This window comes from Hyla sarda, chromosome 3, assembly GCF_029499605.1.
Source record: "Hyla sarda isolate aHylSar1 chromosome 3, aHylSar1.hap1, whole genome shotgun sequence".
Taxonomy (NCBI): Eukaryota; Metazoa; Chordata; class Amphibia; order Anura; family Hylidae; genus Hyla; species Hyla sarda.
This window is the reverse complement of record NC_079191.1, coordinates 17079779-17099476: the sequence shown is the minus strand read 5'-3', so window position 1 is coordinate 17099476 and position 19698 is coordinate 17079779. Positions and strand designations below refer to the sequence as shown.

Here is a 19698-nt window from a genome sequence, read left to right as displayed (position 1 = left end):
CTGTTTTTTTTTTTTTTCTAACCCTGGATGACCCTTTTAACCCCTTAACGACACAGGACGTAAATGTACGTCCTGGTGAGGTGGTACTTAACGCACCACGACATTTACGTCCTGAGCATAACCGCGAGCATCGGAGCAATGCCCAGATCATGCACGGCAGGTCCCGGCTGCTGATCGCAGCCAGGGACCCGCCGGTAATGGCAGACATCCGCGATCCCGCGAATGTCCGCCATTAACCCCTCAGATGCCGTGATCAATACAGATCACGGCAACTGCAGCATCGCGGTCACTAAAATGGATGATCGGATCGCATGCAGCGCTTCCGCGGCGATTCGATCATCCTGCACGGCAGACAGACTGAGCAGAAGATGACCGATAATGCTGATCAGTGCTATGTCCTATACATAGCACTGAATAGTATTAGCAATCGAATGATTGCTATAAATAGTCCCCCTATGGGTAAAAATAAAGTGTAAAAATAAAAGTAGAAAAAGTAAAAGTAAAAAATTAGAAAAACCCCCTCCCCTATAAAAACGTAAATTGTTCCATTTTACCTATTCACCCCCAAAAAGTGTTAAAATATTTTATATACATATTTGGTATTGCGGCATCCGTAAATAGCTGAACTATTAAAATAAAGTGTTAATGATACCGTACGGTGTGAACTTAAAAAAATATAAAGTCCAAAATAGCTGCTTTATATAACATTATATTCCCAAAAGAATTAATAAAAATGGATTAAAAGTTTTATATAAGCAAATATGGTATCAATAAAAAGTACAGATCACAGTGCAAAGAATGAGCCCCCATACCGCCGCTTATACGGAAAAATGAAAAAGTTATAGGTCTTCAAAATAGGGGGATTTTAAACGTACTAATTTGGTTAAAAAGTTTGGGTTTTTTTTTTTAACGCAACAGTGATATAAAAGTATATAATCATGGGTATCATTTTAATCGTATTGACCCAAAGAATAAAGAACACACGTCATTTTTACCATAAATTGTACGGCGTGAAAACAAAACCTTCCAAAATTAGCAAAATTGCGGTTTTCTTTTTAATTTCCCCACACACATAGTATTTTTTTGGTTGCGCCATACATTTTATGGTAAAGTGAGTGATGGCATTACAACGGACAACTGGTCGCGCAAAAAACAAGCCCACATACTAGTCTGTGGATGAAAATATAAAAAAGAGTTATGATTTTTTGAAGGCGAGGAGGAAAAAACTAAAACGTAAAAATAAAATTGTCTGAGTCCTTAAGGCCCAAATGGGCTGAGTCCTTAAGGGGTTAATCAACATATAATAAAAACTCCCAGCATGCCCTTACAGTGAGGACATGCTGGGAGTTGTAGTCCTAACATCTTGCAGGCAGGTGTTAGATGTGAGTGGGTGCCAGGGAGCGGGGCTGTGCAAAAAGTCGCACAAAAAATCTCACCTGCGGTATTTTTGCTTACCCACAAAAGTCACACAAAAAATTGCTGAGGCGCACGTGCGACTTTTGTAACGCAAAAAAAAAAAGGTGCTTAAAGGGGTACTCCGGTGGAGAACTTTTTTTTTTAAATCAACTGGTGCCAGAAAGTTAAACAGATTTGTAAATTTCTTCTATTAAAAAATCTTAATCCTTCCAATAGTTATTAGCTTCTGAAGTTGAGTTGTTGTTTTCTGTCTAACTGCTCTCTGATGACTCATGTCCCGGGAGCTGTGCAGTTCCTATGGGGATATTCTCCCATCATGCACAGCTCCCGGGACGTGACATCATCATTGAGCAGTTAGACAGAAAACTTCAGAAGCTAATAACTATTGGAAGGATTAAGATTTTTTAATAGAAGTAATTTACAAATCTGTTTAACTTTCCGGAGCCAGTTGATATATATAAAAAAAGTTTTTTGCCTGGAATACCCCTTTTATCCTTCCAGTACTTTTTAGCGGCTGTATACTACAGAGGAAATGCTTTACTTTTTAGATTTCTCTGATGTCATGACCACAGTGCTCTCTGCTGACCTCTGCTGTCCATTTTAGGAACTGTCCAGAGCAGGAGAAAATCTCCATAGCAAACATATGCTGCTCTGGACAGTTCCTAAAATGGACAGAGATGTCAGCAGAGAGCACTGTGGTCATGACATCAGAGAAATCTAAAAAGTAAAGCATTTCCTCTGTAGTATACAGCAGCTAAAAAGTACTGGAAGGATTAAGATTTTTTCATAGAAGTAATTTACAAATCTCGTTTCAAAAAGGTGCAGCTCACAACAAAAAGTGCGAGGTAATTAAAGCTACAACCGGTCCCCACCGGCATCCAAGGAAAATTAGAAATCAAATTTGTCGCTTTTACCTCAAGGACCTCCCCATCTAAGGTGCATAATCATATGTGGGGAAACGTTAAAAATGAATAGAAAACAGCATCACTCGTATAAAAATGTAATGCAATAAAAGAAATGAAATACACATATAAAGGCACTAATAAATACTCCACTGGGCCCTAGTGGAGTATCAATAATGAATAGAATGCTAGTTGAGCGTATATGTATCTGCAGTCCGATAGTCCGGCACCTAATTTGAAAGTCCCGTTTACGGAGCGGATGATAAAAGTGCATTTGATAGAAATATTATAAAGTCAGACTCCAGGTGGTCGGTAGATTAAATAATGACAATATTGAAGAAACAATAACGGTTGTATTTCTCACCGCCTGGTTCTCACTGGCGTGGACCGATGTATTGCGGCTGTTGTAAATTCTCCCGTATGTCCACAAGATAGTGAATAGCGGTCTCACACTGGGTTCGCAGCGCCGATGGCAGCGGGGTGCGACACGATGGTCCGAGCAATAGCCTGCAACCGCTCCACAGAGGTCGGCTGGTGGTGACTCCGGCAGGAGTGTCAGCACACACGGGAGCGGCGTCCCACGCGGAGATCTGGGATCCGGGAGATGTGAAAGGCGAGATGCTCCCAAACAAAGCGGGAAACTGGAGCCTGGATTAACTCCTCAAATGCCGGGACATCCACAGTTAGGTGCGGATACTGGTGGTTAGGTGCGTACCAGCAAATAGTATGAATGGTGCCAAGTCCTAGACGCGTTTCAGGGTGCTGGGAATTGTAGTCCTCCGACCCCTTCTTCAGTAGGTAAATGTGGACGTACGGGAGAATTTACAACAGCCGCAATACATCGGTCCATGCCAGTGAGAACCAGGCGGTGAGAAATACAACCATTATTATTTCTTCAATATTTTCATTATTTAATCTACCGACCACCTGGAGTCTGACTTTATAATATTTCTATCAAATGCACTTTTATCATCCGCTCCGTAAACGGGACTTTCAAATTAGGTGCCGGACTATCGGACTGCAGATACATATACGCTCAACTAGCATTCTATTCATTATTGATACTCCACTAGGGCCCAGTGGAGTATTTATTAGTGCCTTTATATGTGTATTTCATTTCTTTTATTGCATTTTTATACGAGTGATGCTGTTTTTTTATTCATTTTTAACATTTCCACACATATGATTATGCACCTTAGATGGGGAGGTCCTTGAGGTAAAAGCGACAAATTTGATTTCTAATTTACAAATCTGTTTAACTTTCTGGCACCAGTTGAAGTTTTCCATGGGAGTACCCCTTTAAATCCCTTGATAAATCTCCCTCATAGTGATTTAAAATCTGGTACTGCTGATATATATACCGTATTTATCGGGGTATACCACGCACCGGCCTATAACACGCACCCTCATTTTACCAAGGATATTTGGGTAAAAAAAGTTTTTTACCCAAATATCCATGGTAAAATGAGGGTGCGTGTGTGCACGTGTATACCCCGATACATCCCCAGGAAAGGCAGGGGGAGAGAGGCCGTCGCTGCCCGCTTCTCTCCACCTGCCTTTCCTGGGGTCTAGAGCGCTGCTGCCGGCCCTTCTCTCCCCCTGGCTATCGGCGCCGCTGCCCGTTCTGTCCCCCTGACTATCGGTGCCGGCGCCGACAGCCAGGGGGAGAGAAGCGGCGCCAACAGCCAGGGGGAGAGAAGGGGCAGCGGCACCCATTGCCGGCGCTGCTGCCCCATTGCCTCCCCCCATCCCCGGTGGCATAATTACCTGGGTCGGGTCTGCGCTGCTCCAGGCCTCCGGCGTGCGTCCCCTGCGTCGTTGCTATGCACGGCGCACTGACATCATGCGCCGTGCCGTTCAGCGCATAGCAACGACGCCGGGGACGCACGCCGGAGGCCTGCAGCAGCGCGGACCCGACTCAGGTAATTATGCCACCGGGGATGGGGGGAGGCAATGGGGCAGCGGCGCCGGCAATGGGTGCCGCTGCCCCTTCTCTCCCCCTGGCTATCGGCGCCGGCACAGATCGTCAGGGGGACAGAACGGGCAGCGGTGCCGATAGCCAGGGGGTGAGAAGGGCCGGCAGCAGGGCTCTAGACCCCAGGAAAGGCAGGGGGAGAGAAGCGGGCAGCGACGGCCTCTCTCCCCCTGCCTTTCCTGGGGGTGTATCGGCGTATAACACGCACATAGACTTTAGGCTAAAAATTTTAGCCTAAAAAGTGCGTGTTATACGCCGATAAATACGGTGTATATATTATATATATATATATATATATATATATATATATATATATATATATATATATATATATATATATATATATATACACACATTCCTTTTTTTTTTTAATTATATTATTTTTATTAGAATTATATTTTTATTAGATATATTTTCTATTATACATATTACACTTCTATATTATATTTTTATTATTTACTTTATTATTTATTAGACATTTATTTTATTATACATATTACGCTTCTATATTATATTTTTATTATTTACTATATTATTTATTAGACATTTATTTTATTATACATATTACACTTCTATATTATATTTTTATTACGGTATTTACTACCGTATATACTCGAGTATAAGCCGACCCGAGTATAAGCCGAGACCCCTAATTTCAACCCAAAATCCCAGGAAAAGTTATTGACTCGAGTATAAGCCTAGGGTGGGAAATACCTCATCCCCCCCTGTCATCATCCAGACCCGTCATTAACATCCTCATCATCCCCTTGTCATCATCCCACACATCCCCCCTTCATCATCCCCTTGTCATCATCCCACACATCCCCTTATCCCACACATCCCCCCTTCATCATCCCCTTGTCATCATCCCACACATCCCCCCTTCATCATCCCCTTGTCATCATCCCACACATCCCCTTATCATCCCACACATCCCCCCTTCATCATCCCCTTGTCATCATCCCACACATCCCCTTATCATCCCACACATCCCCCCTTCATCATCCCCTTGTAATCATCCCACACCCCCCCCTTCATCATCCCCACCCCCCTTCATCATCCCCACACCCCCCCCCCCCTTCATCATCCTCTTCTCATCATTCGCCCTCAGTGGTCTTCAACCTGCGGACCTCCAGAGGTTTCAAAACTACAACTCCCAGCAAGCCCGGGCAGCCATCGGCTGTCCGGGCTTGCTGGGAGTTGTAGTTTTGAAACCTCCGGAGGTCCGCAGGTTGAAGACCACTGCGGCCTTCAACATGCGGACCTCCAGAGGTTTCAAAACTACAACTCCCAGCAAGCCCGGGCAGCCATCGGCTGTCCGGGCTTGCTGGGAGTTGTAGTTTTGAAACCTCCGGAGGTCCGCAGGTTGAAGACCACTGCGGCCTTCAACATCATCCAGCCCCCTCTCACCCCCTTTAGTTCTGAGTACTCACCTCCGCTCGGCGCTGGTCCGGTCCTGCAGGGCTGTCCGGTAAGGAGGTGGTCCGGTGAGGAGGTGGTCCGGGCTGCTATCTTCACCGGGGGCGCCTCTTCTCCGCGCTTCCGGCCCGGAATAGAGCCGTTGCCTTAACAACGACGTATCTGCGTCGTTGTCAAGGCAACGTGACTATTCTGAGGCCGGGCCCGAAGCGCTTAGAAGAGGCCTCCCCGGTGAAGATAGCAGCCCGGACCACCTCCTCACCGGACCACCTCCTCACCGGACAGCCCTGCAGGACCGGACCAGCGCCGAGCGGAGGTGAGTACTCAGAACTAAAGGGGGTGAGAGGGGGCTGGATGATGTTGAAGGCCGCAGTGGTCTTCAACCTGCAGACCTCCGGAGGTTTCAAAACTACAACTCCCAGCAAGCCCGGACAGCCGATGGCTGCCCGGGCTTGCTGGGAGTTGTAGTTTTGAAACCTCTGGAGGTCCGCAGGTTGAAGACCACTGCGGGTGGGGGAGTTCACTCGAGTATAAGCCGAGGGGGGTGTTTTCAGCACGAAAAATCGTGCTGAAAAACTCGGCCTATACTCGAGTATATACGGTATATTATTTATTAGAAATATATTTTTATTATACATATATTTTTTATTATACATTATTACACTTCTATATGATATATTATATTTTTATTATACATATATTTTTTATGATCTATTATATATTTTTTATTAAAATTATATTTTTATTATATTTTCTTTTTATTATAAATATTTTCTAATTATCACTATTATATTTTTATTCAACATGTTATAATCTGCTCCCCCATGTTCAAGCTCTCTCCTTGCTTGGGCTGAATGGAAACATTCTTTCTTTGCAACCATAGACGGAAAAACTGTTACAGACCTCACAGCTGAGGGTTTGCTACAGTGTCTTTCAAGTCTAGACTATTCTCTACCAGGTAAAATGATAGCCAATCTTTCTTGCCCTAATAGGTTTTGCAACAATGTATTAGCTAAAACTGCATGTGTAGACTGGATACAATTGTACCAAATATTCAGAAGTGTGAAGACACTGCTTGCTTTCAGCCTCCGGAATGAAGCACTGTTTCCATTCACAGAGAGCAAGCGGAGGAACGGATACACAAAAGTATATTACAAAGTTGGAAAAAAAAATTTTTTATTATTATTTTTTTTTTTTATGGTTATATGGTCTATGGCTAATCATGTGACCAGTCGGGTCTCCAATGGTACAGTTTGAACCTATAATGGTGTTTTGCAACCAGCGCGCCTCCAGCTGTTGCAAATCTACAACTCCCAGCATGCCCGGACAGCCGTTGGCTGTCCGGGCATGCTGGGAGTTGTAGATTTGCAACAGCTGGAGGCACGCTGGTTGCGAAACAATAGCTTATAAGATCACGATAATACCTTGTGGAAGAAGGCGGCTCCGGTCAGCACCATGGACAGCTCGCAGGAGTAGTTGGAGTTGTAGAGCCACGACTGGTGAGGGATGTCCCAGGCATGATAGCGTCCGGGAAAGCCAACAATGCGGTCCCTGGCCTCTCGCCACACCCTACAGAAAGAGACATCACATGACCCAAATATACATATATCTATATACAAAGCATAAGTATTCAGATCCTTTGCTATGATATGTGATTTTCCTCTCTGGCTCCTCCCATTTTTCTTTATCATCTCCGATCAAGGTGGAGAAACATGTCGGAGTGACCTGGGGGTAAATTCATCTGATTGGATGAGACACAGCCCTGTCTATATAAGGTCTCACAGCTGACAATGTATAATCAAAGCATAAACCAAGCCATGAAGCGGAAAGGACTACCTGTAGAGCTCAGAGACAGGATTGTGTGGAGGCCCAGACCTGGAGAAGGGGAAACATACATTTCTGCTGCAGAGAAAGTTCCCAAGAGCTCAGTGGCCTCCATAATACTTACATGGGAGAAGGAGGAACAACCAGGGCTCCTCCTAGAGCTGCCGCCCAACCAAAGTAAGTAATCGAGGGAGAAGGGTCTTGGTAACAGGGGAGACCAAGAACCCAATGGCTGAGCTCCAAAGATCCTGTGTGCAGAAGGGAGAAACTTCCAGAAGGTCAAGAACCATCACTGCAGCCTCCACAATCTGGGATTTATGGCAGAAAGAAGCCTTCACAGTACCATGTCTTGGGGAAACCAGGCACTGCCCATCACCTGCCCAATACCATCCCTACAGAGATCATGGTGGGGGGAGCATCATGTCTGGGGGAAACTAGGCACTGCCCATCACCTGCCCAATACCATCCCTACAGTGATCATGGTGGCGGCAGCATCATGTCTTGGGGAAACCAGGCACTGCCCATCACCTGCCCAATACCATCCCTACAGTGATCATGGTGGGGGCAGCATCATGTCTGGGGGAAACCAGACACTGCCCATCACCTGCCCAATACCATCCCTACAGTGATCATGGTGGGGGCAGCATCATGTCTGGAGGAAACCAGGAACTGCCCATCACCTGCCCAATACCATCCCTACAGTGATCATGGTGGGGGCAGCATCATATCTGGGGGAAACCAGGAACTGCCCATCACCTGCCCAATACCATCCCTACAGTGATCATGGTGGGGGCAGCATCATGTCTGGGGGAAACCAGGCACTGCCCATCACCTGCCCAATACCATCCCTACAGTGATCATGGTGGGGGCAGCATCATGTCTGGGGGAAACCAGGCACTGCCCATCACCTGCCCAATACCATCCCTACAGTGATCATGGTGGGGGCAGCATCATGTCTGGGGGAAACCAAGCACTGCCCATCACCTGTCCAATACCATCCCTACAGTGATCATGGTGGCGGCAGCATCATGTCTTGGGGAAACCAGGCACTGCCCATCACCTGCCCAATACCATCCCTACAGTGATCATGGTGGGGGCAGCATCATGTATAGAGGAAACCAGGCACTGCCCATCACCTGCCCAATACCATCCCTACAGTGATCATGGTGGGGGCAGCATCATGTCTGGGGGAAACCAGACACTGCCCATTACCATCCCTACAGTGATCATGGTGGGGGCAGCATCATGTCTGGGGGAGACCAGGCACTGCCCATCACCTGCCCAATACCATCCCTACAGTGATCATGGTGGGGGCAGCATCATGTCTGGAGGAAACCAGGAACTGCCCATCACCTGCCCAATACCATCCCTACAGTGATCATGGTGGGGGCAGCATCATGTCTGGGGGAAACCAGGAACTGCCTGCCCATCACCTGCCCAATACCATCCCTACAGTGATCATGGTGGGGCAGTATCATGTCTGGGGGAAACCAGGCACTGCCCATCACCTGCCCAATACCATCCCTACAGTGATCATGGTGGGGGCAGCATCATGTCTGGGGGAAACCAGGCACTGCCCATCACCTGCCCAATACCATCCCTACAGTGATCATGTTGGGGGCAGCATCATGTCTGGGGGAAACCAGGCACTGCCCATCACCTGCCTAATACCATCCCTACAGTGATCATGGTGGGGGCAGCATCATGTCTGGAGGAAACCAGGCACTGCCCGTCACCTGCCCAATACCATCCCTACAGTGATCATGGTGGGGGCAGCATCATGTCTGGAGGAAACCAGGCACTGCCCATCAACTGCCCAATACCATCCCTACAGTGATCATGGTGGGGGCAGAATCATGTCTGGAGGAAACCATGCACTGCCCATCACCTGCCCAATACCATCCCTACAGTGATCATGGTGGGGGCAGAATCATGTCTGGAGGAAACCAGGCACTGCCCATCACCTGCCCAATACCATTCCTACAGTGATCATGGTGGGGGCAGCATCATGTCTGGGGGAAACCAGGTACTGCCCATCACCTGCCCAATACCATCTCTACCGTGATCATGCTGGGTGCAGCATCATGTCTGGAGGAAACCATGCACTGCCCATCACCTGCCCAATACCATCCCTACAGTGATCATGGTGGGGGCAGCATCATGTCTGGAGGAAACCAGGCACTGCCCATCACCTGCCCAATACCATCTCTACCGTGATCATGGTGGGGGCAGCATCATGTCTGGGGGAAACCAGGCACTGCCCATCACCTGCCCAATACCATCCCTACAGTGATCATGGTGGGGGCAGCATCATGTCTGGGGGAAACCAGGCACTGCCCATCACCTGCCCATTACCATCCCTACAGTGATCATGGTGGGAGCAGAATTATGTCTGGAGGAAACCAGGAACTGCCCATCACCTGCCCAATACCATCCCTACAGTGATCATGGTGGGGGCAGCATCATATCTGGGGGAAACCAGGAACTGCCCATCACCTGCCCAATACCATCCCTACAGTGATCATGGTGGGGGCAGCATCATGTCTGGAGGAAACCAGGCACTGCCCATCACCTGCCCAATACCATCCCTACAGTGATCATGGTGGGGGCAGAATCATGTCTGGAGGAAACCAGGCACTGCCCATCACCTGCCCAATACCATCCCTACAGTGATCATGGTGGGGGCAGAATCATGTCTGGAGGAAACCAGGCACTGCCCATCACCTGCCCAATACCATCCCTACAGTGATCATGGTGGGGGCAGCATCATGTCTGGAGGAAACCAGGCACTGCCCATCACCTGCCCAATACCATCTCTACCGTGATCATGGTGGGAGCAGAATTATGTCTGGAGGAAACCAGGCACTGCCCATCACCTGCCCAATACCATCCCTACAGTGATCATGGTGGGGGCAGCATCATGTCTGGAGGAAACCAGGCACTTTCCATCATCTGCCCAATACCATCCCTACAGTGATCATGGTGGGGGCAGCATCATGTCTGGGGGAAACCAGGCACTGCCCATCACCTGCCCAATACCATCCCTACAGTGATCATGGTGGGGGCAGCATCATGTCTGGAGGAAACCAGGCACTGCCCATCTCCTGCCCAATACCATCCCTACAGTGTTATGCTGTGGGGACAGGTAGACCGGTCAAGATTCACCTCCCAACAAGACAATGCCCCTAAGCACACGGCCAAGACAACACAGTAGCGGATTAGGGATAACTCTGTGAATGTCCTTGAGTGGCCAAGTCAGAGCCCGAACCCAATGGAACTTCTCCGGAGAGACCTGAAAATGGCTTCTACTGAAAACCATATTTCTTTTCTATTTTAGCACAAGGGGCAACTTAACAAAATGTGACTAAAGTGAAAGGGTCTGAAAACCTTCCGAATGTACAAACAATAATAATAATGTGACTGGTGATACAGGTTATGTACTGACAACTATCCAATACACAGTATACATTCCTTATACAATATACAGTACCCCCTCATATAAACAATGTAAAGTTCCTGTATATCCCTCCATCCACCCCTCCTTACGGAGATTACTGAGGAGTAACAACTGACCATGTGGACGCTCGGCCGCCATCACCGTACAGTAACATTACACGGCTTCTCTATGATGATGAGGCCTCATGAATGTTTTATTAGGTCATTACCTCTGGGAGGTGATAATAAAGAGCCGTGTGGTCCCGGGGGAGCCATGTGTGAGCACCGCGTCTCCTGCACCGCCCCCGGTCACACCGATCTCCCCTCCACATTATGTGCAGCCAATAAAACATTATCATCCACACCAGGTCACCGCCCGGCCACTATGATGGGGGCTGAGGAGCAACACAGTGTATTCTATAGAACTTAACATCTAGTGTGTCCTATTAAAAAGATATAAGCATCAAGGAACCACCACTAGGGGGAGCTCAATGTATACAGAGTATGTCTCCAAGAGAAGAATAGGGGGAGGAGCAGATAAAGAGAGAGGAGGAGAAGAAAGAGTGTGAATAAGAGGAAAGGGAAGGAGGAGGAAGAGAAGACGGGAAGGGGAGGAGGGAAGGGAAAGGAGAGAGGGAATAAGAGGCGGGAAAGGGCGTAGTAAAAGAAGGTGAGAAGAGAAGTAGGGAAGAGAAGGAAAGAGGCATAAAAAAGGGGAGATGGGGGGGGGGAGAGGAAAAAGAGGAAGTGGAAGAGAAGAAGGAAAGGTGCGTAAGAGAAGGGGAGAAGAGGGTTATAAGAGGAAGAGGAGAAGGAGAAGAAAGGGGGAGAAGGAGAAGAAAGGGGGAGAAGGAGAAGAAAGGGGGAGAAGGAGAAGAAAGGGGGAGAAGGAGAAGAAAGGGGGAGGAGGGGAAGAAGAATGGGGTGAAGGAGGAAAAGAAAGTGGGAGGAGAAGAAGGAGAAGAAAGGGGGAGAAGGAGGAGAAGAAAGGGGGAGAAGGAGGAGAAGAAAGGGGGAGAAGGAGGAGATGAAAGGGGGAGAAGGAGGAGAAGAAAGGGGTGGAAGAAGGAGAAGAAAGGGGTGGAAGAAAAAGGGAAGAGGGAGGAGGAAAAGGAAGAGAGTGAGGGGAAAAAAGGAAAGGGGGAAGAGGAGGTGGATAAGGAAAGGGGAGTAATAGAAAGATTAAAAAAAAAAAGCAGGGGAAGAGAGGGAGAAGGAAAGTGGAGGAGGAGAGGGGAAGAAGGTAGAGGGGAGGGAGGGGGAAGAGGAGAAGAAGAAAGGGGGAGGAAAAGTAAAGAAAGAAGGAGGGGAATTATCTTCTTATACATCTTAGACAACTTTGTGAACAGTCACGGACTGTAATACCACAGAACATGAGGACAGGTTGTTGCTCTTTTGTAAGAACGCCGCCACGTCCAATTCATTTCTAGGAGATACAGACATGTCTATCCATTCCCTCCGAACCCAAGTGCGATCCTGTGTCCTGGGATTCTAATAATACCGCCAGATACCGGAAGTGACTACAGATCAGATTCTGCAGGACGTCTCCAATCAGTTTAAATGAGAAAAAAGAAAAAACAAAACTCTGCCCCTCTGCCCCATTGTGTTAGCATCTCCTGACAATGTGACACCAAATCAACACAAAGCCGCAGCGCCTAGCGGGAAACAAACTCTAGAGAGCCCCTGTATGTGCGGCACGTCTACAGATCCCACAGGAGGGGGCGCTGTGCTGCACGTCTACAAATCCTACAGGAGGGGGCGCTGTGCTACACGACTACAGATCCCACAGGAGGGGGCGCTGTGCTGCACGTCTACAGATCCCACAGGAGGGGGCGCTGTGCTGCACGTCTACAAATACTACAGTAGGGGGCGCTGTGCTGCATGTCTACAAATACTACAGTAGGGGGCGCTGTGCTGCACGTCTACAAATACTACAGTAGGGGGTAAAGTACTGCACGACTATAGATACCACAGGAGGGGGCGCTGTGCTGCATGTCTACAGATCATACAGTAGGGGGGCGCTGTGCTGCACGTCTACAGATCCTACAGTAGGGGATGCTGTGCTACACGTCTACAAATATTACAGTAGGGGGCAAAGTGCTGCACGACTACAGATCCCACAGGAGGGGGCGCTGTGCTGCACGTCTACAGATCCCCAGGAGGGGTTGCCGTGCTGCACTATTACAGATCCTACAGTAGGGGATGCTGTGCTACACGTCTACAAATATTACAGTAGGGGGCAAAGTGCTGCACGACTACAGATCCCACAGGAGGGGGCGCTGTGCTGCACAAATACAGATCCTACAGGAGGGGGCGCTGTGCTGCACGACTACAGATCCTACAGTAGAGGATGCTGTGCTACACGACTACAGATCCTACAGTAGGGGGAACAGTGCTAAATGACTACAGATCCTACAGGAGGGGTGCTGTGCAACACAACTACAGATCCTACAGGCGGGGGCGAAGTGTTGCACGACTACAGACCCTACAGTAGGGGGCGAAGTGCTGCATGACTACAGATCCTACAGGAGGGGGCGCTGTGCTGCATGACTACAGATCCTACAGGAGGGGGCACTGTGCTACCCTCAAGCTGTGTGCAGCTACAATCCATCCTCCTCAATGCAAACACAACATAACTTTTATTCTGTAGAAAAACACCGCCTCCAGCTGAGAGTTACAACACCGCACAGCCATGTTATCTCTCCCACACAGCGCTGGCAATAAGATTTTATGGCTGAGGGTGATATCATCAGAGGAGCTGAGAAAACCTGGCAATGAGCTGTGAACTGTACAGACACGTCCTCCAAATATCTACAATATCAGCTCCTAGGGTCAGAGGTCACATAGGAAGACTGCACCACTGATGCTTTACCACTAGACGGCTTGTACATTCAACTCAGAAAAACCTATTCTGACTATAGAACTGTACTCCGTATAGGATAAGTAATGTATGTACACAGTGACCCCACCAGCAGAATAGTGAGTACAGCTCTGGAGTATAATACAGGATATAACTCAGGATCAGTACAGGATAAGTAATGTAATGTATGTACACAGTGACCTCACCAGCAGAATAGTGAGTACAGCTCTGGAGTATAATACAGGATATAACTCAGGATCAGTACAGGATAAGTAATGTAATGTATGTACACAGTGACCTCACCAGCAGAATAGTGAGTACAGCTCTGGAGTATAATACAGGATATAACTCAGGATCAGTACAGGATAAGTAATGCAATGTATGTACATAGTGACCTCACCAGCAGAATAGTGAGTACAGCTCTGGAGTATAATACAGGATATAACTCAGGATCAGTACAGGTTAAGTAATGCAATGTATGTACATAGTGACCTCACCAGCAGAATAGTGAGTACAGCTCTGGAGTATAACACAGGATATAACTCAGGATCAGTACAGGATAAGTATTGTAATGTATGTACACAGTGACCTCACCAGCAGAATAGTGAGTACAGCTCTGGAGTATAATACAGGATATAACTCAGGATCAGTACAGGATAAGTAATGTATGTATACAGTGATCTCACCAGCAGAATAGTGAGTACAGTTTGGAGTATAATACAGGATATAACTCAGGATCAGTACAGGATAAGTAATGTAATGTATGTACACAGTGATCTCACCAGCAGAATAGTGAGTACAGCTCTGGAGTATAATACAGGATATAACTCAGGATCAGTACAGGATAAGTAATGTATGTATACAGTGACCCCACCAGCAGAATAGTGAGTGCAGCTCTGGGGTATAATACAGGATATAAGTCAGGATCAGTACAGGATAAGTAATGTAATGTATGTACACATTGACCTCACCAGCAGAATAGTGAGTACAGCTCTGGAGTATAATACAGGATATAACTCAGGATCAGTACAGGATAAGTAATGTAATGTTTGTACACAGTAACCTCACCAGCAGAATAGTGAGTACAGCTCTGGAGTATAATACAGGATATAACTCAGGATCAGTACAGGATAAGTAATGTAATGTATGTACACAGTGACCTCACCAGCAGAATAGTGAGTACAGCTCTGGAGTATAATACAGGATATAACTCAGGATCAGTACAGGATAAGTAATGTATGTACACAGTGACCCCACCAGCAGAATAGTGAGTACAGCTCTGGAGTATAATACAGGATATAACTCAGGATCAGTACAGGATAAGTAATGTAATGTATGTACACAGTGACCTCACCAGCAGAATAGTGAGTACAGCTCTGGAGTATAATACAGGATATAACTCAGGATCAGTACAGGATAAGTAATGTAATGTATGTACACAGTGACCCCACCAGCAGAATAGTGAGTACAGCTCTGGAGTATAATACAGGATATAACTCAGTATCAGTACAGGATAAGTAATGTATGTACACAGTGACCTCACCAGCAGAATAGTGAGTGCAGATCTTAAGAACACAGGCTCCGTACAAGGTAAGGAATGTCACACGTTCAGTGATAAAGACGGGTTTATTCCTCTCATTTACTTGCAGGATTCCGGGCAGACACAACATAACAGGTCAGACCAGGTCTAAACAAGGAACTTACCGGAAACCAAACATGATCTCATCGTGCCGGAGGTGAGCGTCATCGTCAATAGAGAGAACGGCCTCCGTCTCAATCTCATCCCAGGGAAGAAAGCGATTGTTCAGACTGTTCTTCTCTGTGCGCACAACCTGAGTGAGAGAGGACACAGTAAATACATAATACCGCCATGTCGGGATGATCAGATCACACACTGCCCAATGGCTGAACAGAATAGTGTTCACCAAAATCACTTTAATGGAAACCATAGAAAATGGGCAAATACAGGTGTATCTAATGTCTTTACTACTACAAAACAGATTAGCAAGGGAGAGAGGCCCATTAGAAGACCTTCAGGGTTGATTTTTTTTCTCTGACCACAGTTCTACAGTACCATCTGTTTTATTCCAGCTCAGCTGCACCCATGCATTTCATTACTGCAATGTTTCCCCAACAAGGGTGCCTCCAGATGTTGCAAAACTACAACTCCCAGCATGCCCGGACAGCCAACGGCTGTCCGGGCATGCTGGGAGTTGTAGTTTTGCTACAGCTGGAGGCGCCCTGGTTGGGAAACACTGCATGACTGTAACTGGGTGATGTGATCACCTGTCTGACCCACAGAAAATCAGCATTTAAAGGGGTGCTCCACTGGAAAACATTTTTTTTTTTTTTAAATCAACTGGTGCCAGAAAGTTAAACAGATTTGTAAATTGCTTCTATTTAAAAATGTTAATCCTTCCAGTACTTATCAGCTGCTGTATGTTCCAGAGGAAGTTCTTTTCTTTTTGAATTTCCTTTCTGTCTGACCACAGTGCTCTCTGCTGACACCTCTGTCCATGTCAGGAACTGTCCAGAGCAGGAGCAAATTCTCCATAGCAAACTTCTCCTGCTCCGGACAGTTCCTAAAAATGGACAGAGGTGTCAGCAGAGAGCGCTGTGGTCAGACAGAAAGGAAATTCAAAAAGAAAAGCACTTCCTCTGTAGTATACAGCAGCTGATAAGTACTGGAAAGATTACAATTTTTTAATAGAAATAATTTAGCAATCTGTTTAACTTTCTGGCACCAGTTGATTTAAAATAAAATGTTTTCCAGGGGAGCACCCCTTTAAGTTGTCAGAGGAAGTGGTCAGTCCTGGGTCAGCTGACTTCCTGTGAACTACAGGATGACATTACCACTTATGGGATCGCACCTGCTTGCTCCCAGACCCATATAGCTCTATCTGTATACTGCTGCTCCCATTATTATGGGATCAGGATATATAGTAGCTATACACCTTCCCTCCAGCTCTATCTGTATACTGCAGCTCTCTCTATAGGATTAGGATATATAGTTGTTATACACCTCCCTTCCAGCTCTATCTGTATACTGCTGCTCTCTATGGGATTAGGATATATAGTAGTTATACACCTCCTCTCCAGCTCCATCTGTATACTGCTGCTCTCTCTATGGGATTAGGATATATAGTAGTTATACACCTCCTCTCCAGCTCCATCTGTATACTGCTGCTCTCTCTATGGGATTAGGATATATAGTATACATTTCCCCTCCAGCTCTATCTGTATACTGTTGCTCTCTCTATGGGATTAGGATATATAGTAGTTATACACCTCCCCTCCAGCTCTATCTGTATACTGCTGCTCTCTATGGGATTAGGATATATAGTTGTTATACATTTCTCCTCCAGCTCTATCTGTATACTGCTGCTATCTCTATGGGATTAGGATATAGTAGTTATACACCTCCCCTGAGGATGTGTTCACATGTGAAGGGACCTCGGGTCATTGAAGAACTTAGAGTCAGAAATGTGCAGAGTAGTCAGCCGGGACTCCAGCCGTCACCATTTACCTCTTGCGACCACATTAACCAAAATAAAATTAGGTGGAAAATCCCCATAACTTGCCCCTGACTTCCTTGTCAATCCAGAGAGAGCGACCCATCCATACAAACCAGCAGCTGTGAACACCCCTGTGGTTTCCCTGTTTTTTTTCCTAAATTTGGGCACATGACTTCTCTGCACATGAAACAAACCCTCCATACAAGAAGCCACAGAGGTCCCTGGACGCCTCCACCATAACATTCCCGGAAAACATCCGGGAGCGGGATTCCTGTGGGGAATGATGTGAGAGGAGGGAGCGGGTACCAGGCCCGTCCCCGCAGGTAAGACGTAAACCTGAGATTTATTGACCTGCGATGACACAGGACTGATGTGAGGAATGTGGTAAACGCGTCACCTACGAGAATAAAGGAGACGGAGCTGGAGGACTAAAGATCCCAGGGGGCGACCGGATCTACTTGGAACTAAATCCGAGATATAATAATAAATATATTGTATCATAAAAATTATAATACATACACAGTGCTCCCTCAAGTTACAATATTAATTGGTTCCAGGACGACCATTGTATGTTGGGACCATTGTATGTTGAGACCAGAACTCTATGGAAACCTGGTAATTGGTTCTGAAGCCACCAAAATGTCATCCAAAAATAGGAAAAAGTGAGGATTAAAGAAAAATAAGTAGATAACTAATATAGATAAAGCAAATCCTTACATATAAAAGTAAGAAAGATCTGCTGGGAGCTGTAAATCACTGTCTGTCAGTGTTTCCCAACCAGGGTGCCTCCAGCTGTTGCATAACTACAACTCCCAGTATGCCCTACAATGGTTTATGTAGAGGACATGAGCATCTTCAGGGTCCTAAACAGTACACACAGTGTCCCAATGGAGCCGCCCTTACTTGGTGTCCAAAGGAGGAGCTAACCCTGGCACAGGTAAGGAGTAGTACAGAATTTGTAGTTCCTCCGTGTACTGTAGGGGGTGCTACCAGACACCAGTCAGTGCATACACTTCAGTAATACAGGTGATTTACCAGTAAAATGCCCATTCTGATTGGTCAGTTCCTCCAGTTGTGACACGTTTCACAGATCTGGACTGTCTGTACATTGTATGTTGAGTCTGGTTTCAAGTTACAATGGTTTAGAAAAGACCATTGTATGTTGAAACTATTGTAAGTTGAGGGATCACTGTATTGTATAACAGAAAGATATAATACATATATTTTATAATAAAAATATACAGTGGTCCCTCAAGTTACAATATTAATTGGTTCTGAGACGACCATTGTATGTTGAAACCATTGTATGTTGAGACCATAACACTATGGAAACCTGGTAATTGGTTCTGAAGCCACCAAAATGTCATCCAAAAATAGGAGAAAGTGAGGCTTAAAGAAAGATAAGTAGATAACTAATATAGATAAAGCAAATCCTTACATATAAAAGTAATAAAGATCTGCTGGGAGCTGTAATCACTGTCTATGTCAGTGTTTCCCAAAGAGGGTGCCTCCAGCTGTTGCAAAACTACAACTCCCAGCATGCCCGGACAACCTTCGGCTGTCCAGGCATGCTGGGAGTTGTAGTTTTGCAACAGTTGGAGGCACCCTCTTTGGGAAACACTGGTCTATGTAGAGGAAAGAAGCTTTTTCAGGGTCCTGTACAGAACACGCAATGTCCTAAAAAATTTTTAAAAAAAAGTAACATGGAGCCGCCCTCACCTGGTGTCCAAAGGAGCAGGTAACCCTGGTACAGGTAGAGTACAGAACATGTAATACCTCACTGTACTGTAGGGGGCGTTACCAGACATCAGTCAGTGCATACACTTCAGTAATACAGGTAAAGTCTACAGAACATGTAATACCTCCCTGTACTGTAGGGGGCGCTACCAGACACCAGTCAGTGCATACACTTCAGTAATACAGGTAAAGAGTACAGAACATGTAATACCTCCCTGTACTGTAGGAGGCGCTACCAGACACCAGTCAGTGCATGCACTTCAGTAATACAGGTAAAGAGTACAGAACATGTAGTACCTCCCTGTACTGTAGGGGGCGCTACCAGACACCAGTCAGTGCATACACTTCAGTAATACAGGTAAAGAGTACAGAACATGTAATGCCTCCCTGTACTGTAGGGGGGCGCTACCAGACACCAGTCAGTGCATACACTTCAGTAATACAGGTAAAGAGTACAGAACATCTATTACCTCCCTGTACTGTAGGGGGCTCTACCAGACATCAGTCAGTGCATACACTTCAGTAATACAGGTAAAGAGTACAGAACATGTAATGCCTCCCTGTACTGTAGGGGGCGCTACCAGATACCAGTCAGTGCATGCACATCAGTAATAC

The 19698-nt window shown here is 46.5% G+C and overlaps 1 protein-coding gene across 1 annotated transcript in view; it reads right to left on the bottom strand.

The window, feature by feature from the left end:
- EXTL3 (exostosin like glycosyltransferase 3) overlaps window positions 1–19698 on the bottom strand; it is a 99964-nt gene that overhangs the window by 7668 nt on the left and 72598 nt on the right. The window contains exons 3-4 of the mRNA XM_056563819.1: window positions 15536–15663; window positions 7137–7281 (exon numbers count right to left, since the gene is read on the bottom strand). Of these exons, the coding sequence (XP_056419794.1) occupies window positions 7137–7281; window positions 15536–15663 (273 nt within the window). The remainder of the gene's footprint in view (window positions 1–7136; window positions 7282–15535; window positions 15664–19698) is intronic.